The sequence below is a fragment of the Gymnodraco acuticeps genome, unplaced genomic scaffold (genome assembly GCF_902827175.1).
Source record: "Gymnodraco acuticeps unplaced genomic scaffold, fGymAcu1.1, whole genome shotgun sequence".
NCBI classification, from domain to species: Eukaryota; Metazoa; Chordata; class Actinopteri; order Perciformes; family Bathydraconidae; genus Gymnodraco; species Gymnodraco acuticeps.
Window position 1 is genome coordinate 1,402,973 of NW_022989810.1, and position 17,366 is coordinate 1,420,338.

Consider the following 17,366-nt stretch of genomic DNA (forward strand, 5'->3'; position numbering starts at 1 on the left):
ATTGGATAGGGGCTGAACGTGTCCTGGATTGGAATTTTTCCGATCATTCCCCTAGGAGGAGTTCGCAAGAATGTGCTTAAAATGAATGAAAAACGCAAATATTTCAAAATGGCCGACTTCCTGGGGGGCGGGGCTAATGAAATGTATTTACAAATATGTCTGCAATTCCATGAGGAATATCTGTGCCAAAATTCGTGAAGTTCTGAGAAACTATATGTGACTACCACACAATAGGGGGCGCTAGTGAGCATTGTTTTTGAAAATGTACGTTTTTTTTTTACATTCTCGAAAAGGTCGTGGGCTCTGACGTGTGTCCCAAGTTTTGCGTCCGAAGCTCATTGTATGCTATCGCAATAAAATAAAAAAGTATAGGCCACGCCCACAGTCTGCATTTGTTGCGACACTTTAAATCTGAGTTCGTAGTCACCCCGAGAGTATGTGTAAAAAAAATAAAATAATAATTCGTCCATCCGCTCTTGAGTTATAAATTGGTAGTGTTTTTGGCGCCCCCTATAGTCCTAAATGACAATTATTTGGTAAGCCTATTCCCCAAGACAGACTGAACCTATTTACCAAAATCTGTGATGTTTGGATACATTATTGATGAGTTATGAGCATTTCTTTCTAAGCCCCGCCTTATTGCGTGTACGTTTTGATTGACGGCGGCAATATTTATCGTCCTAACATGCTCATTTCCTACGGTAATGTGTCTGACCCGCCACCGATGCTGTATACGAAGTTTGGTGTTGAAAAACTGAACATTGAAATTTGAGTGAATATTTAACTGTTTTGAACATTATGCTCATTTAAATTACAAAATGTAGGCGGAGCTTAGGGTTCCGAGAGGATTATTTGTAGAGCAGGTCCACCCGGATATGTGTGCAAAATTTCAGGTCATTTGGAGTTACGGTGCGACTTTGTACATTTATTCCGAAATGGGTTTTTCATAGGTGGCGCTAGCGAGCACGTTGGAATATTTAACCCATTGACTCCAGAATATTGTATTTTTCACCAGTCCTGGCGTCCGTGCAAAATTATACAACTTTGTCAGCCTACTAAAAGCCTCAAAAACAGGAAACGCCAGCAGAAAAATAATAATTCCACCAATAACAATAGGTGCCTCGCACTTCGTGCTAGGACGCCGTTGGGTCCTAGCGCTCCGTGCTCGGGCCCTAATTTAAAACAAGTGACGATACACACTAGCGTACAGTAGGTGGCGGTATGCACCTGTAGCTGTTTGCGACCCGCGAAAAAATCCACAGAAGAAGAAGAATGTTGTGGTGCTTATGTGATACTCTTCGTTCATCCTGCGCCTAAAACAAAGGTAACACCGTGACCTTTTATTCTCTTTCCATCTCTATCATTAAGTCAGTGTCAGTGGTGGTGTGTGTGTTTGATAGCTGTCTGCGAAGTCTGTCTCCTGTTAGCAACGATACAGTCATCCTGTGTTTGTGTTACATATGCTGTGTAACTAACTGTGTCTGCAGCAGGTACAGCTCCCTGTGCTACTGACAGCACTAACCAGCCTCCACAAGTTCACTTCCGATATACATTTCATTTTCTTTTTCTTTAATAGGAGCCTCTTTTATAATATATATAACAATATGCAGACAGTATAGTCCCTGTTCAGCTTCTCTGAGCTGCCCTCATAGTGCTACAGTTTTACACAGGACCTTTTATGGCACCATTATATGTCATTAACTTGCACATACATGTGGCCTGACAATGCGAGTTGGACAGGAAGCTATGGAAGTTAGTAGGCTACTATTAAATATGAGCAAAGGTGGGAAAAGTAATAGAACAAGTACCACAGTGTTGAATACTCGGTTACAAATAAAAGTCCTGCTATCAAAATGTTACCCAGGTAAAAGTAGCAAAGTCATCAAAATATACTTAAAGTACTAAAAGCAAAAGTGGTAATTCTGCAGATTGGTCCATTTCAGAATAATATATATGATATGTTTTATAATGATTGATCATTAAAGTGTTCTCAAAGCTGGTGAAGGTGCAGCTAGTTGTAATGACTTTGTATACTGCAGGGTAGCTTGTGGATTTACTCCAGGTGGAACTAAAGTCTGATTTAACACTTGATTATATTTCAATCCAATTATGCAAAGTAACTAAAGGTCCCATGTATTATTATTATTATTATTAATAAATAAAAATGAGTACTTATTACAATTACTATTGATATTAGTATTATTATCTCTATCTATTATTAATATCTGCAGTTTTACCTAAATGAAACTGTCATGGATGCTAGAAGTGCAGCTGACCTCAGGACAGTTGGGCAGACAGCATAGTGCCGAGTCATGATCTGTATCAACAGGCTGCTGAGTCATTATCTGTATCAACAGGCTGCGTTCAGCAGACACACCCGGCAGCTCTGAACTCTGATCTGTGTTTGCCAGCAGCCAATGACTACAGTTGCAGTACTCGGAGGGGGGATTGGGGGTTTGGCAGCATCCTACTACCTATGCAAGAGCCCCCAGGTTACCAAGGTAACACACACACACGCACAGACTATCTTTAACTAGGGCCTTCTTCAGTGAGGAAAGTGATTGGTGCCTTGGAAGAATAACTGCAGGGAGGGAATATTTGATGTGTAAAATATTGAAAAGATATTGAAAATAAACCACAGGACTAAACATAATAAGATTGACCTGAAACACCGCACCACTGCATTTGTCTTACCTTTCTGTGTATGTTTCACGTTTCAAACACACATTTTTTTTCCTCCAGGTAATTGTTCTTGAGTCCAGCAGTCGCTTCGGAGGTTGGCTGAGCTCCACCAGGAGGTCGGATGGCGCCGTGTTTGAACATGGACCCAGAGGGATCCGACCTGCGGGGGGCAGTGGGACGCAACACCCTCAATATGGTACGGTAAAAGGAACTTAGGAATCTTTGAAAGTTTACGGAAGGTATAACTTTATCTATATCCAGGAAACTGTTGTTGAGACGCAGGCAGATACGGGTAGGGATTGAAGGGTTCTGAAGACCCAGTAGTGAATTTTCTGTGTGATGTGTGTGTTTAGGTCGATGATCTGGGTCTCGGCGGGGAGATTCTGCCGGTCGACTACAGCCATGTCGCCTCTAAGAACAGATATGTGTACGTGAACAAACAGCTGCACAGGATGCCTTCAGGGATAAGGTGAGACTGTAGAAAAGTGTTGTGCCATGACAGGCCATTCACCGATAATGGCATACAACAGGGATAACACCTCCCTGCTGAGTAGCTAGGGAATGCATTGGACCTTCATGAGCTGTGTGATCGTACCTGGTACAGTGGCTGCAGAACTGTCTGAATGTTCAGTTAAAGGTGAAATGGACATGATGGTGACATTACAAGGACATTTCGGTTGCTACCTAACAATCTGATCCTTTGCCTAATTAATTCATTAATTTCTATTTCTCTCTCTTCCCATCTCTTCGTCTCTCTTTCAGTGGACTTCTGCGCACTGTGCCCCCTTTCTCTCGTCCCCTGCTGTTGAACATTGCCAAGGAGATACTAGTGAGGAAAGGCAAGGAGGACGATGAGTCCATCCATTCATTTGTTTCTCGGAGGCTTGGAAAGGAGGTGAGGGGATCAGAATGATCTTTCTCAAAGAATATATAGGATAGACTTACATAAGATGAACTCATTACCCAGAATGAAATCAGATTCACTTTTATTTGACACCAGTAGTCTGTCTCATGTGGTGATAAATACTGCCATTGTCTGACCTTTCCTTCCTCTGTGTGCAGCTGGCAGACATAGCTGTGGACAGTTTGTGTCGGGGTGTGTTTGCGGGCGACTGCAGGAAGTTGAGCGTGCGTTCTTGTTTCCCTGTCTTGTTCAATGCAGAGCAGCGCAGAGGCTCTCTGACGCTGGGCATGCTGCTGGGCTCAGGTACCGCTGCTACACACTTGTTTTATTTTGTTGTTATGTGAGGGGAACACAATACGCTCTCATACAAGCACCTTAAAGAGGCCCTATTACGCTTTCTGGGTTTTCCCTTCAGCTCAGTGAGAGTCATGGTGGTATAACATTGTCTGGAATCTGTGCCTTATAAAGTTGTATGTGTGAAACATGCAGGTCCCACTCCAGCGCTCCCCCCCGGCCCTCTGGCTCAGAGATCTCAGACAGAGTCGTGGGCCCAGTGGTCTCTGCGCAGTGGGATGCAGTCCTTCCCAGAATCCCTCAGTGAGTTCCTCCAACAGAGCGGCAGAGTGCAGCTGCACAGAGACGCTGGCGTGCAGCACATCACTCCTGCAGCCTCTGGGTGGAAGGTCAGTGAGGAGGAGACTCAACCAGTGTTTGCTCTCCAGAGGGGCAGATCTGGAAATCTCCTTCTTAAGAGGGACACATTCCAGATTACTGAACCTTTTTCAAACCAAAGGGTTAACGGAAAAATCTCTAAATGTGGGTTTAAAGAATATAGGAAGTATTAAATATGTTGTGTTCGTACATTTTGTACAATAATAATAATAATGGGTTTCATTTATAAAGCACTTCATATTTGACTTCAACTCCCGAAGTGCTACAAGCAGTGAGCATGAACAGTATAAAAACATTACACAACACGGTAGAATTAATAAAAAGCAATAAAAACAAACAATAAAAATAAAATAAAAGGGTGGTAATAAATAAACATATATTGTCCCCCTTATGATGATTAGTTATAACATTAGTTAGCCCCTGACTTATCTAATATAATCATTAATGTTGTTACTTTGTGAAAGACACTCTGACTTCCTGCTCCTACACCACTTTAACTACATTACCTACAATACCATCTGTCCCTTTCAGCTTATTATTTGTTAACACAGTGTCGTAAGAACAAAAAGAAAATATGCTTTTTATTTAGGACATTTATTAGGATTCTCCTTGATTGTTTTTTAATTAGGTATAGTACTTGAAGCTAATTGAATTGCTATATTTAATGGTTATTCTGCATTGTGGTGCTACATATTTGTGTAATACACATCTAATGTCTTTCTAATACACGTTTTATTGTGATAAAAGACTATGGAAATAATGTCAAGGCAATTGCATTAAGGATCCCCAACATGTTCTCTCTCTCTGTGTGTGTGTGTGTGTGTGTGTGTGTGTGTGTGTGTGTGTGTGTGTGTGTGTGTGTGTGTGTGTGTGTGTGTGTGTGTGTGTGTGTGTGTGTGTGTGTGTGTGTGTGTGTGTGTGTGTGTGTGTGTGTGTGTGTGTGTGTGTGTGTGTGTGTGTGTGTGTGTGTGTGTGTGTGTGTGTGTGTGTGTGTGTGTGTGGTGTGTGTGTGTGTGTGTGTGTGTGTGTGTGTGTGTTGTGTGTGTGTGTGTGTGTGTGTGTGTGTGTTGTGTGGTGTGTGTGTGTGTGTGTGTGTGTGTGTGTGTGTGTGTGTGTGTGTGTGTGTGTGTGTGTGTGTGTGTGTGTGTGTGTGTGTGTGTGTGTGTGTGTGTGTAGATCGCCTTAGAGGATGGAGTCATATCAGCTGACCACATCATCTCTGCAATGCCTGCTAAAGGTAATTTGTTTTACATGAACACAGAAGAGAATTCATGATATGCCAGACAGATACACACACACACACACACACACACACACCCACCTCTTCTGTGGTACCTTCTGCAACAGTAGGGTTCTCATGACGACACACAATCACAAACTCACAATCTAAAAGCACTACTGGAAAGTATTCATACCCTTTAACTTTTTTCACAATTTGTTATGTTACAGCCTTATTTCTAAATGGATTAAATTCATTTTTGTTCTCAATGTCCCACACAATACCCCATAATGACAAAGTAATACCGTTTTTAAGGATTTTTTTTGCAAATGTGTTAAAAATAATCAAATGAAATATCACATGTACATAAGTATTCACACCCTTTGCTTTGACACTGAAAATTGAGCTCAGGCGCATCCCGTTTCCACTGATCATCCTTGAGATGTTTCTATAACTTGACTGGAGTCCACCTGTAGTAAACTAAATTGATTGGACATGACTTGGAAAAGAACACAGCTGTCTATATGAGGTCCCACAGCTGACAGTGTATATCAGAGCACACACCAAGTCATGAGGTCCAAGGAATTGTCTGTGGACCTCAGAGACAGGATTGTATCAAGGCACAGATCTGGGGAAGGGTACAGAACAATGTCTGCAGCATTGAACGTCCCAACGAGCACAGTATTATTATTATTTGCAAATGGAAGCTGTTTGAAACCACCAGGGCTCTTCCTAGAGCTGGCTGCCCAAACCAAACAATGGGGGAGAAGGGCTTTAGTCAGGGAAGTGACCAAGAACCCGATGATCACTCTGATAGAGCTCCAGTGTTCCTCTGTGAAGATGGGAGAACCTTCTAGAAGGACAACCATCTGTGCAGCACTCCACCAATCAGGTCTTTATGGTAGAGTAGCCAGAAGGAAGCCAAAGACACATGAAAGCCCACATGGAGCACCTAGAGGACTCTCAGACCATGAGAAACAAATGGTCTGGTCTGATGAAACCAAAATGGATCTCTTTGGCCTGAATGCCAAGCATCATGTCTGGAGGAAAGTAGGCACCGCTCATCACCTGGCCAACACCATCCCTACAGTGGAGCATGGTGGCTGCAGCTTCATGCTGTGGGATGTTTTTCAGCAGCAGGAACTAGGAGACCAGTCAGGATCAAAGGGAAAGATCAATGCAGCAATGTACAGGGAGATCCTTGATGAAAACCTGCTCCAGAGCGCTCTGGACCTCAGACTGGGGCGAAGGTTCACCTTTCAACAGGACAACGACCCTAAGCACACAGCCACGATAACAAAGGAGTGGCTTCGGGACAAGTCTGTGAGTGGCCTTGAGTGGCCCAGCCATAGGCCAGACTTGAACCGGATTGAATATCTCTGGAGAGATGTGAAAATGGCTGTGCACCGACGCTCCATCCAAGCTGATGGAGCTTGAGACGATCTGCAAAGAAGAATGGGAGAAACTGCCCAAAGATAGGTGTGCCAAGCTCGTAGCATCATACTCAAGGAGACTTGAGGCTGTAAGTGCTGCCAAAGGTGCTTCAACAAAGTATTGAGTTAAGGGTGTGAATACTTATGTTTGTGATATTTGAGTGTTTTCTTTTTGATTCATTTACAAAAAATATTTTAAAACTGTTTCCACTTTGTCATTATTATGTATTGTTTTGAGAATGTTGAGAAAACAAATTAATTTAATCCATTTTGAAATATGGCTGTAACATAACAAAATGTGGAAAAAGTGAAGGGGTATGAATACTTTCCGGATGCACTGTATCTGTCGCCTGCAGCTAGTTTAAATGTCATCTTAGTGTTTGAGCAGTTCAATGACAAATGCCTTACACTTGCTGCAACAAAATAATAAACATAGGGGTGCGCAGTTTTCTATGTGTGAAATATCCAAATCATTTTAAAGTAATTTTAACACAGTAGAATCCACACACAAACAGCAAGAAAAACAAAGTAATCTCTCTCCCCCAGCCCTCTCCTCCATCCTGCCCCCCTCCTGTCAATCTCTCAGCCAGCTGCTGCAGGACATCTCCATGGTTACGGTTGCTGTGGTAAATCTGGAGTATGAGGGTTCCATCCTGCCTGTCACGGTGAGAGCTGCAGTCAGACACACAGCACTTTGAATGGAGTGTTCAGGGACCATTAGTGGTAGAAGATGACTGAGTCCAAGAAAGAAATCTGTGCTCAGCAACATGTGTCGTAAACAAACCGTCCTGTTGTAGAAGCATCCCTCTCACTGTGATGTCTTAGTGACCACACCCCATAACCATTTCAAAAGCAGTTTTTGTGACGTGACGTGTTTTCTGTGTGACAGGGCTTCGGTCACCTGATCCCATCTTCAGAGAATCTAGGTGTTCTCGGGGTCGTCTACGACTCAGTTCCCTTCCCTCAACACAACAGACCTGAAGGACACACTACAAGACTGACGGTACACACACACACACACACACACACACACACACACACACACGATCATAAGCTCTGTTGTTGAATGATAATGGACTGTACTTATATAAAGCTTTATTAGGTATTTTCGACCCCTCAAAGCGCTTAACATACTACAAATGATTCACCCATCCATACCCACTACCCATATACAGAGCAGTGCCACTCGCTCTCAAGGTTCAAGGTTTTTTTATTTTGTCATACGAACATAGCTACAGTGTAGTTATGACGATGAAAATGTTAGGTCACAGGCTCCTCCAACAGTGCAACACAATAAAACAGATAAACAGAAAAATATAGTGCTAGTAAATACAGAAAGAAAAATAGTGCAATAAGAGTCTATATGCAAGTTATTCGAATATATTATACGAATATTGGATAAATAAATAAATAATTTCTAAATAGCAGCCAGATGAATGTTGTTTCAACAGTTCAGGTGTTTAGCAGTCTTATTGCCTGCGGGATGAAGCTGTCTCTGAATCTGGTGGTTTTTGTCCGGATGCTGCGGTAATGCCAGCCAGACGGCAGCAGGCAGAACAGTTTGTGGCTGGGGTGATGGGGGTCTTTTATAATCCTGAGGGCTTTCTTCCTGAGCCGCTGGGAGTAAAGGTCCTCCATGGATGGCAGCTCCGTCCTGGTGATGTTCTGTGCAGTTTTCACCACCCTCTGTAAAGCCTTACGATTGAGGGCGGTGCCGCTGCCGTACCAGGCCGTGATGCAGCCAGTCAGGATGCTCTCTATGGTGCACCTGTAGAAGTTGCAGAGTGTCCTGGAGTCCATGTTGAACCTCCTCAGCCTGCGGAGGAAGAAGAGCCACTGTCAAGCTTTTTTGGTGATGGTGTGAAGAGTCCATGTCAGGTCCTCAGTGATGTGGACACTGAGGAACCTGAAGCTGCTCACTCTCTCCACCGTAGTCCCATTGATGGAGATGGGGGCGTGATGACCCTCTCTCTAGGAACTAACACTCTCACATTCACCGTTGGCCATGCCATTGGGAGCAAGAGCTTCCAATCCTCTGTTTAAATAAATTAGGTTATGAGTCCATCCTCAGCTAGTGTTGAAAAACCCAAACCCAGGTTGTGTGGCCGCCCAGCAGAAAACATCTGATATATTACTGGGGTGAATGCTGAGTCAACACAGTAGTTCCTTTTTTTTTTTTTTTTAAATGGAATGGACAATATTTCAAAAATAAAAGCCCCAGAATGTGATTGTATCCTAACGGGGAATACTCAGAACAGGGGCCATACCAAGTTCAGATGAGCCAAGGTTTCTCTGACTTGGCTGGCTCGACTAAACTAAGACTCCTAATCAGAGATAACAAGAACCAAGAAGCTGGTTATCAAGTGTTTTTGTGATCCCAGGCTCTCTACTCAGGCTCTGTGTGGTTCTCATGAAAGGGGGCGTTTGAAATACAGTATAAGGCAATCTGTTTCATCAAATTAGAGAGGAATGCTAGAAGTGTACTTATCAGTAAGTAATATATTGTATTAACCACGGTGCGATCTGTGCCAACTGCACATTTTACAGCTCCTTAAACTTCATTTAAACAATATACTCAAAATCTGCATTTAGGTCTGACACTCAATAATACTCAAAGAATCAAAATAAAGAATATGTTAAAACTAATTTATGTGTTGGCCAGATTGTGAAATAAAACGTATACCAATAGGCTAATACATATTCGAATGGGCTTTCGATTAGCTGCAATTGACCAGCAGTGTAATATGGACTTCGCATATCAGGACGAGTCAGGAAAACACATAGGTGGCAAAATGATGATTGGAAAAGCTTATACTGTATTCCATATGCAAGTGTACGTCATACTGATGAAAAATAGTAAATTATAAATGTATGCCATCTGTGAATTTATAGGAGGTATATCTTAGAGCAAGTGTGTGCAAATGTTTAGATAACACCAGAGGAGATATTTTATGAATATTATAAAACAAAATACACCCAACTAAAGAGATGAAAGAAACTGAAACAAATGAATATACAATGACACCGTCGGTTAAAATACAGACATCATAAACAGTATTCTTGTTCAGAATTGGGTTAGTGAATGGTGTTATATTTGCTGATTTCAAGCCTAATCTCTGAACATAACCATGTGGGGATCGGGTCTGCAGCAGAAGTTGCCATGGTGATCTTGCCCTGTTACGGTAACAGACTAATCTTCACACACACTTCAGTCATCTGGCTAACCTCAGGTTGCCTTGTCTTCCAGGTGATGATGGGCGGGGCCTGGTTCCAGGAAGTGTTTGGGTCCCCAGAAACTGTAACAGATGAGTGTCTTTTAGCGAGAGCCACTGAGGCAGTGCGGAGCCAGCTGGGAGTCACCTCAGCACCCTGCTGGAGCTGGGTGGCCCTGCAGAAGGTACAGCACCAGTGTGTGGAGATACACCCGTTTAAGTCCTGTCGGAAATGCATTTAGGATTCTGTGACATCACGTTATAATATATTTGTCATCTCAAAACAAACTGCATGTTTTTAATAGTGATGCAATCGTGCTGTTCTTCTCTCTTCAGGACTGCATACCTCAGTATTATATGGGACATTTTCGAAAAGTTGGTGAGTATTGACTCATACGTTAAAAATGATCACAAGTTGTGGTGAAGCATTATTATTTTTTTAAATCTGTCTAATTTACAGAGTCCATGCGTCACTTGATAAAGGAGAACAACCTATCGCTATCTCTGATTGGTTCCTCGTATGATGGAGTGTCAGTGAATGATGTCATCTTTAGTGGACGGACAGCTGCGGAGGAGTTGATAGGAGCTGCAGTTTGATGGAGCTGGTCGCCACGGGAACAGAACAGCCAGTGTTGCTCCTCAGGTGTGAGAGCAAAGAAGATATTTTGATATTTGGGTAATGATGTTGGGAGTACAATTTATTTTTTCAAACCCATTCATTCTTACTCATGTATCATCAGTGACCAGCGGACATGTTGTGTGTGGATCAGTGTGTGGCTGCATCAAGCCTCACCTGGACATGCCAACACTGATCAATATACATTATGCTGAAGGTACCACAGTGTAGAATTCAAATGAAAGTGTAATATTCTCACATCATAAAAGAATGAAGGTGTTAATGTTGAAATGCACACATTGTTTCAATGATAGAGATTATTGCCCACCTGATTTGCCTACTGAAGACTCGCACTTTAAGTAAAGCCTCATTTGTCCCGTTTCTTCATTACTTGAAACAAATCATGAGACTGATGGGCAATATGACCTGACATCAAATGATTTTCATATTATTCTGTCATTGCATCCGTATTGGTATTTTGGGCTCATGAATAAAAGTGAAAGACTCTGATTTGTATTTGAAGTACCATTCTCTCACCTCATGTCGCAAGATGATGTAAATACAGCAACTCCTACAGGACTTCAATGAGTAACACAGCCAGTAAAATTGAAAGTGACCATATCAAGAACTAAGAAATGGTTTTATTTAATGAAAAAAAAGAGTGAAAGCATTTACAATGTCATACTTGTACACTGAGCAGCACACAGTCTCTACCGGAGGCCCAGCTTCTTCTTCTCTTTCTGCTTCTTGCGTACCGTTTCCATGTTGCGGTCCCTCCACATGCTCTTCCTCAGTTTGATGGGACGACTGCCGACGTACTTCCCTAGAAATCACAGAGCAGAGGAAGAATTTAGTACGACTTGAATTCCCCCACTGGATCCTCAAAGACGTGAATGAAAGGACTGACCGTTCATCTCTCTCATGGCTCTGACGTAGTCGTTGGGATCTTTGAAGCTGACGAAGCCGTAGCCTTTAGTCTTGCCTGTTCGTTTGTCTCTCACCACCTGAGGACAATCATTCTGATTATTTGTGTCCACTACATACACAGAGCTGAGAAACAGACACATCATCTACTCTGTTAACGGCTCAGTGAGCAAAGGCCATTTGCTAAGGAAGTCTGCAAACTGGGAAAGCTCAGGAAAAAGCTATTTAACTTAGATTGATGTCAAACTTCAATGTATCTGGGTTCATTATCTGTCTCTCACATATATATCCTGATTTTGCCTCCTGCATTACTCAATTATTTGTTTTGCAGTAACAACATTTACCTGCCTGATCAAATGTTGTCATGTTCAGAATGTCTCCGATAAGCTTAAATAATACACGTTGTATTCGCATCAATTCATGGGGCTGGTGAGTAAAATGCCCTGATAGGAAAGGACGTTATTTTTTAAGTAATTGGTGCCTTAGAGTGATAACAGGATGTAAATAAAAGAAACGGCCCACCTTCGCTTTGAGGAAAGACGGGTATCTGCTGAAGGCTCTGGCCAATATGTCATCATTCACCTCATTGCCAAGATCACCGCAAAATATACGGAAATCATCTGCAAACAATTGAGAAAACAAGATTACACACACGTTAGCCTCATCCTGCAGCAGCCAATCAAAACAAAGAATTGTGATAACCAACCAAATATAAGCATTGGAAACAGTGACAGAAAACCCTAGTAGATATTCATTTTGAAAATGTTATAGTTTATTACAAAATGCAAATACATAAAGAGGGACTACAAAGCTGCAGTAGATGCACACGGCAGCCTCAGAAAAGCTCTTCTGCTCAGAACGTGCTGCTAACTTCAGAAAGATACTCATCCTGGTTAATTCAGCATCTAACATGTCTAGTTGGTAAATGTATTGTGTTTTCTCTTACTGCCTGTGCTGTAGCTCCTCTTTTCACCCTCTGTCTGAAACCAGAGCCCAGTCTGCTCTGATTGGTTACCTGGCAGGCTCTGTTGTGATTGGTCAACCGCTTAGAGATTTGTCTCTATCTTTATATTTATACTGATGTTTTGTACCTGATTCCCAGTCCAGCAGACTGGCGTCCTCCCAGCTGGTTCCTGCTGCCGTACGGATACACTTCTTCACCTTCTCCGACTTCCCTCGCTTCTTGTCCTCTGTAGCACTTTCTACAGGCTGACACACACACACACACCACACACACACACACACACACACACACACACACCACACACCACACACACACACACACACACACACACACACACACACACACACACACACACACACACACAGTTTAAATAGCTTCACCAGCAGCAATCATACAGAGAAGGGAGGGAGGGGAGGGGGGGGAGTAATGTAGCCTGCTATATCATACTACAGATCAGCCTTAAAGTTAAATGTAACAGAGTTAAATATCTGATCATTTCAGTGAAGCAGGCAGAGAAGAATTTCAGACTGTCCTAATGTAACTAGGGTAATAGGATTTATCAGGTGATACGGTACACAGAGGACTGTTTGTACCTCAGTGTGGGGGGGCTTCGGGCTCAGGCATGCTGGGTCCGATAACCGTGCTGCTTGTCTTCACGGTCCTTCTTGTCCAGTAGACCGGCTGCCATCACTGCTGCCTGCTGCTCTGCAAACCCGCGCTGCCAGCTCCTCCTGAAGCCCAGCAGGAAATGCCTTCTTTACAACACAGTAACACACACAACCCCAACAAACAGACAACCAAGGCATAACAAATGTAGAATTATTTGTAAGATATGAATCAAAAAGCAAATACCATTCTGGCCTGTCTCTGAGCTCTGACATCAATCCTTTCTGTGCAGCGGGGTGGGTGGAGCAGAGTACACGGTCGGTGCCGCCTGGATAATTGATTGTGGTGGGTTTGATGGGGGGCGGGGGGTCCCTGTCTTATGGGCGGAGCTGACCCCCATGGAGACCATATTCTCGGACCTGAGAGAGAGAGAGAAGGAGCAGACGCAAGATTTACAATTTCACCCCATGTGGAAAACAATAAGCAATGGTGTTGACCGAGAGAAACAGCACAGTGTCCATTTGGGTTTATAGGAAGAGTTGAGACCTGAGGGGGGGGGCAGCCATGTGTTGGAGGGGCTGAGGAGCGCCCTGAGGTGATGGGCCCTGCATGGAAGGAGGCATCATCATGGGAGGAGGGAGGAGGAGGCCGGGGCATAGGAGGTGCCATTGGAGGGCCGCGCATCATCGGCATCCTCTGACCAACTGTCAACACAGGTAGAAGCAGAGGTTGATTCTTTTGTCAACAACATCACAAACCCAAAGAGAGCTTCCATGAAAGAAAGCATTTCCATGTAGGTCTGATTTATTGATTATCCCCAAAAAATTACTTGGAACAATTCTCCTGAAAACTGCCAATCTTACCAGGTCTATGCAGGATATGAGGGACAAAGGCCGGTCTCAGCATGGGAGGACGCATCGGAGGGACTGGGACAGACAGGAGACACAGTGAGTGATGAACAAACATAGGAAATAGCAAATGTTTACATTTTAAAGAGGACATATTACACAAATTCTCAGGTTGATATTTGTATGTAGTGCCTCTACTGCTACATGTCTCCTGCTTTAATGTTCAAAAGCTCTTTATTGTTCTCATATACTGCCTGTGCTGCAGCACCTCTTTTCACCCTCTGTCTGAAACCAGAGCCCAGTCTGCTCTGATTGGTTAGCTGGCCGGCTCTGCTGTGATTGGTCAACCACTTAGAGATGTTCCATCCCTTAGCATAGCACTAACAATGTTTTGAAGTGCTAGCCAATAAAAGCACAAGTGTTACATAGTGATGTCACTATGTTAGAGAATTATACAACGGAGTCTAATAGAGGCGTTTCAGACGGCCTCTTTCATATTTATTATGATTTGGGGGAAAAACGATATTAGATTGTTAGGTTAATTGCACTCTTTGGCACACCCCTAACTTTAAATGATAATGAGCAGAGTACTTCCTACATTGTATGCTAATGCAAAAGCCTAGTTAAGGAATGCGGAGAGTTTATGTTCACCTGGACCGGCAAACACCGGGGGAGGACCAACAAAAGTAGCAGCTCTGGCATCTAATGTCTGCTGGACCTGAGAGAGTGAAGAGGGGGAGGGTCAGTAGACAAAATAATAGAATAATAATCTCAAGACATTGCCTCGATTAGTGGCTCTTTTTTCAGAGAGAGGAAAAAGCATTTTTGTTTCCATAGATCTGTCACCTTACAGTGAGCAGGGTAGATAGGACATTACTACTCAGAATGAATGATATTAGAAAAGTACAAACCTGACTGTAGGTGTTGGTGCCAATAATGGCTCGCATTACTGGGACAGAGAGAGCTACAGGTATTCCCTCCCCCATCACAGGGGGGCTCCCCGATACTGCCACCGGACCACCGAGGACCTCCTGCTCAAAACTACAGCGAGACAGACAGTGTTAACATTGGTGAGAACATTCACAGTCTTTTATAGGGTGCGCTACTAGTTCATTCCCTTCTGGGTGGAAGTAACATATTTTAAAAAACAACACAAGAGCAAAAATAGAATTGCAGTCAAAGAAAAGCCAAGTGAAGTGGAGCCATAGTCAAACTGCAGAAAATACTACTAATGCTAGAGGCTAAACACACATTTGGTTAAATTATCAAGATTGTTAGCAATTAATTCCTTTTTGATTGACTTACAGACCAATGAATGTATCCTATTAGCACTGATTTGGCATCATCAAAATGATCATAGACCTATTAAAGACTTTGTTGGGTTAAAACCTGGCATCGAAGCGTCAGTGTTACTAATTGTTTTATACATACAACATATGCTTGATGAAGGATACATCCTATCTGCAATCTGCCCCAGAGTGACCCCCTCCAATGCATTTATTAGAATATGTGATCATTTCATCCTGTCATTGATTTTCCAAAGTGACCTAATGCTATCAACTGGAACATCTGACGTCACCAAAACATCATCAGTACAACAGATACACACTTGGGGTGTGAGCCGGAGAAGGCTTATCATCTGGGTGTTAGGACCACCTGATGTTCACCTAGAATATAATTGCTAGTGTGCTAGGTAGAACTAGTATTAAACGTATGTGTTTTTGGAGAAGGGATCTTTGAAACGGTGGTACTCACAGAGCCATCTCAGCCTCCATCTCTTTCAGACGCTCCTCTCCCGACTTGAGCGCCATGCTGTGAGACGGAAACAAACAGAAAGCAGCCAAATAAAGTCTCAGTCAATACTGTAACCGCTGAATACATAGATCAAATATGATCACTGCCAAACACCCCATTATTGTTAATAAACCCACATAAACAGAAAGCGACCTTATAGATTGTAACGCACTTAGAAAAGGAACAGTATTAGTTTGCACTGTGAATCATTATATCAATATCAATGATCACTTTAGGAACGTATTTACTAATACACACCTCTATAATGTAGACGCGTTTGATGTGAACTGTTACCTCTTGCAGACTAAGCTTACTTAACACACTTTTAAGGTTGTTTAACTAAGCTAAGTGGAGTTAGCAACACACCAGAAGAAGCTAAGCTAAGTTAGCAGTGGAGCTAGCTCTGCTGTATCAACCAGCACACCGCTAATGGTAGGGCTTAGCACTGGGTGGTCAATTGTACTAGGGCTGATAGTAAACCTACTGAACAAGAAGGGGAAAACATATTTAAATATAAAAATAAGTCTGCAGTAGCTGCTCTGCTTCTTCTTCTTCTTCTCGTTCTTCTTCTTCTTCTTCTGCTTCTTCTTTAAGGTTTATTGGCGGTTTGCCCCTAACGATTAGATGCATCACTGCCACCTACTGTTCTGGAGGGGGAATTCTTCTTCTTCTTCTTCTTCTTCTTCTTCTTCTTCTTCTTCTTCTTCTTCTTCTTCTTCTTCTTCTTCTTCTTCTTCTTCTTCTTCTTCTTCTTATTCTTCTTCTTCTTCTTCTTCTTCTTCTTCTTCTTCTTCTTCTTCTTCTTCTTCTTCTTCTTCTTCTTCTTCTTCTTCTTCTTCTTCTTCTTCGTGGAATTATACCACTATGTTTACATTGTTTTAAATTCTTCCAATCAATCCTGTTTCACTCAAATACTTAATAATGGCCTTCCTGGTAGCTCTTACTCCCTCACCTTCAGTTCCCAGTGTCCCCATCAGGCTCCACTCCCGTCCTGCCTCTCTGACCCTCTCTGTTTTGAACATGTTGCAGTGTTATATGATGTGTTCCACATTTTCTTTCACTCCACACCCCCTGCATTCTTCAACTTCGCTTTTTCCCATTATAAACATTGTGCCGTTTAATCCTGTATGATCCAGTCTGAGTCTAGTGATGGTGATCTCCTCCTGTCTGTATAGACCAGGGGTGGGGAACCTCCGGCCCCCGGGCCGCATACGGCCCGCGAGACAATTGGATACGGCCCTGGAGGTAATTTATAAACACACGCAAAAAAGAAAAAAAATTAAGAAATCTAGACCGCAAAAGAATTAAACAGGCGAGTGCCTGTTTATCCTGGCCACGGTCAGGGTCCTTGAACACAACACGAGCCTAACGTGTCACCACGTGGTATATGTCTCGTCTGACAGGGGTGCAGTTCTGCCGGATCACCAGAACGCGGCTCCGGCACTTCAAAAATTGCAGAACCCATATAGGAGCCGTACACATGCAGTTTTTG

The 17,366-nt window shown here is 42.9% G+C and overlaps 2 protein-coding genes across 2 annotated transcripts; one reads left to right on the forward strand and one right to left on the reverse strand.

Annotated features, from left to right (window-relative positions):
* Positions 1-828: 828 nt before the first annotated feature.
* On the forward strand, positions 829-11,248 carry ppox (protoporphyrinogen oxidase). The gene is given in 14 exon segments (XM_034228618.1): positions 829-1,324; positions 2,358-2,501; positions 2,743-2,847; positions 2,849-2,878; positions 3,036-3,151; positions 3,445-3,577; positions 3,745-3,889; positions 4,076-4,269; positions 5,435-5,495; positions 7,457-7,575; positions 7,800-7,913; positions 10,158-10,307; positions 10,459-10,501; positions 10,583-11,248. Coding segments are annotated over 13 exon segments (1,431 nt in total). The 5' UTR covers positions 829-1,324; positions 2,358-2,417; the 3' UTR covers positions 10,720-11,248.
* Positions 11,249-11,339: 91 nt separating this feature from the next.
* rbm42 (RNA binding motif protein 42) lies at positions 11,340-16,514 on the reverse strand. The gene is given in 16 exon segments (XM_034228606.1): positions 11,340-11,561; positions 11,646-11,742; positions 12,185-12,282; positions 12,754-12,871; positions 13,220-13,234; positions 13,236-13,287; positions 13,289-13,335; positions 13,337-13,357; positions 13,479-13,520; positions 13,522-13,595; positions 13,598-13,936; positions 14,096-14,158; positions 14,732-14,798; positions 14,992-15,121; positions 15,836-15,892; positions 16,133-16,514. Coding segments are annotated over 15 exon segments (1,332 nt in total). The 5' UTR covers position 15,892; positions 16,133-16,514; the 3' UTR covers positions 11,340-11,448.
* Between the last annotated feature and the right edge of the window lie 852 nt (positions 16,515-17,366).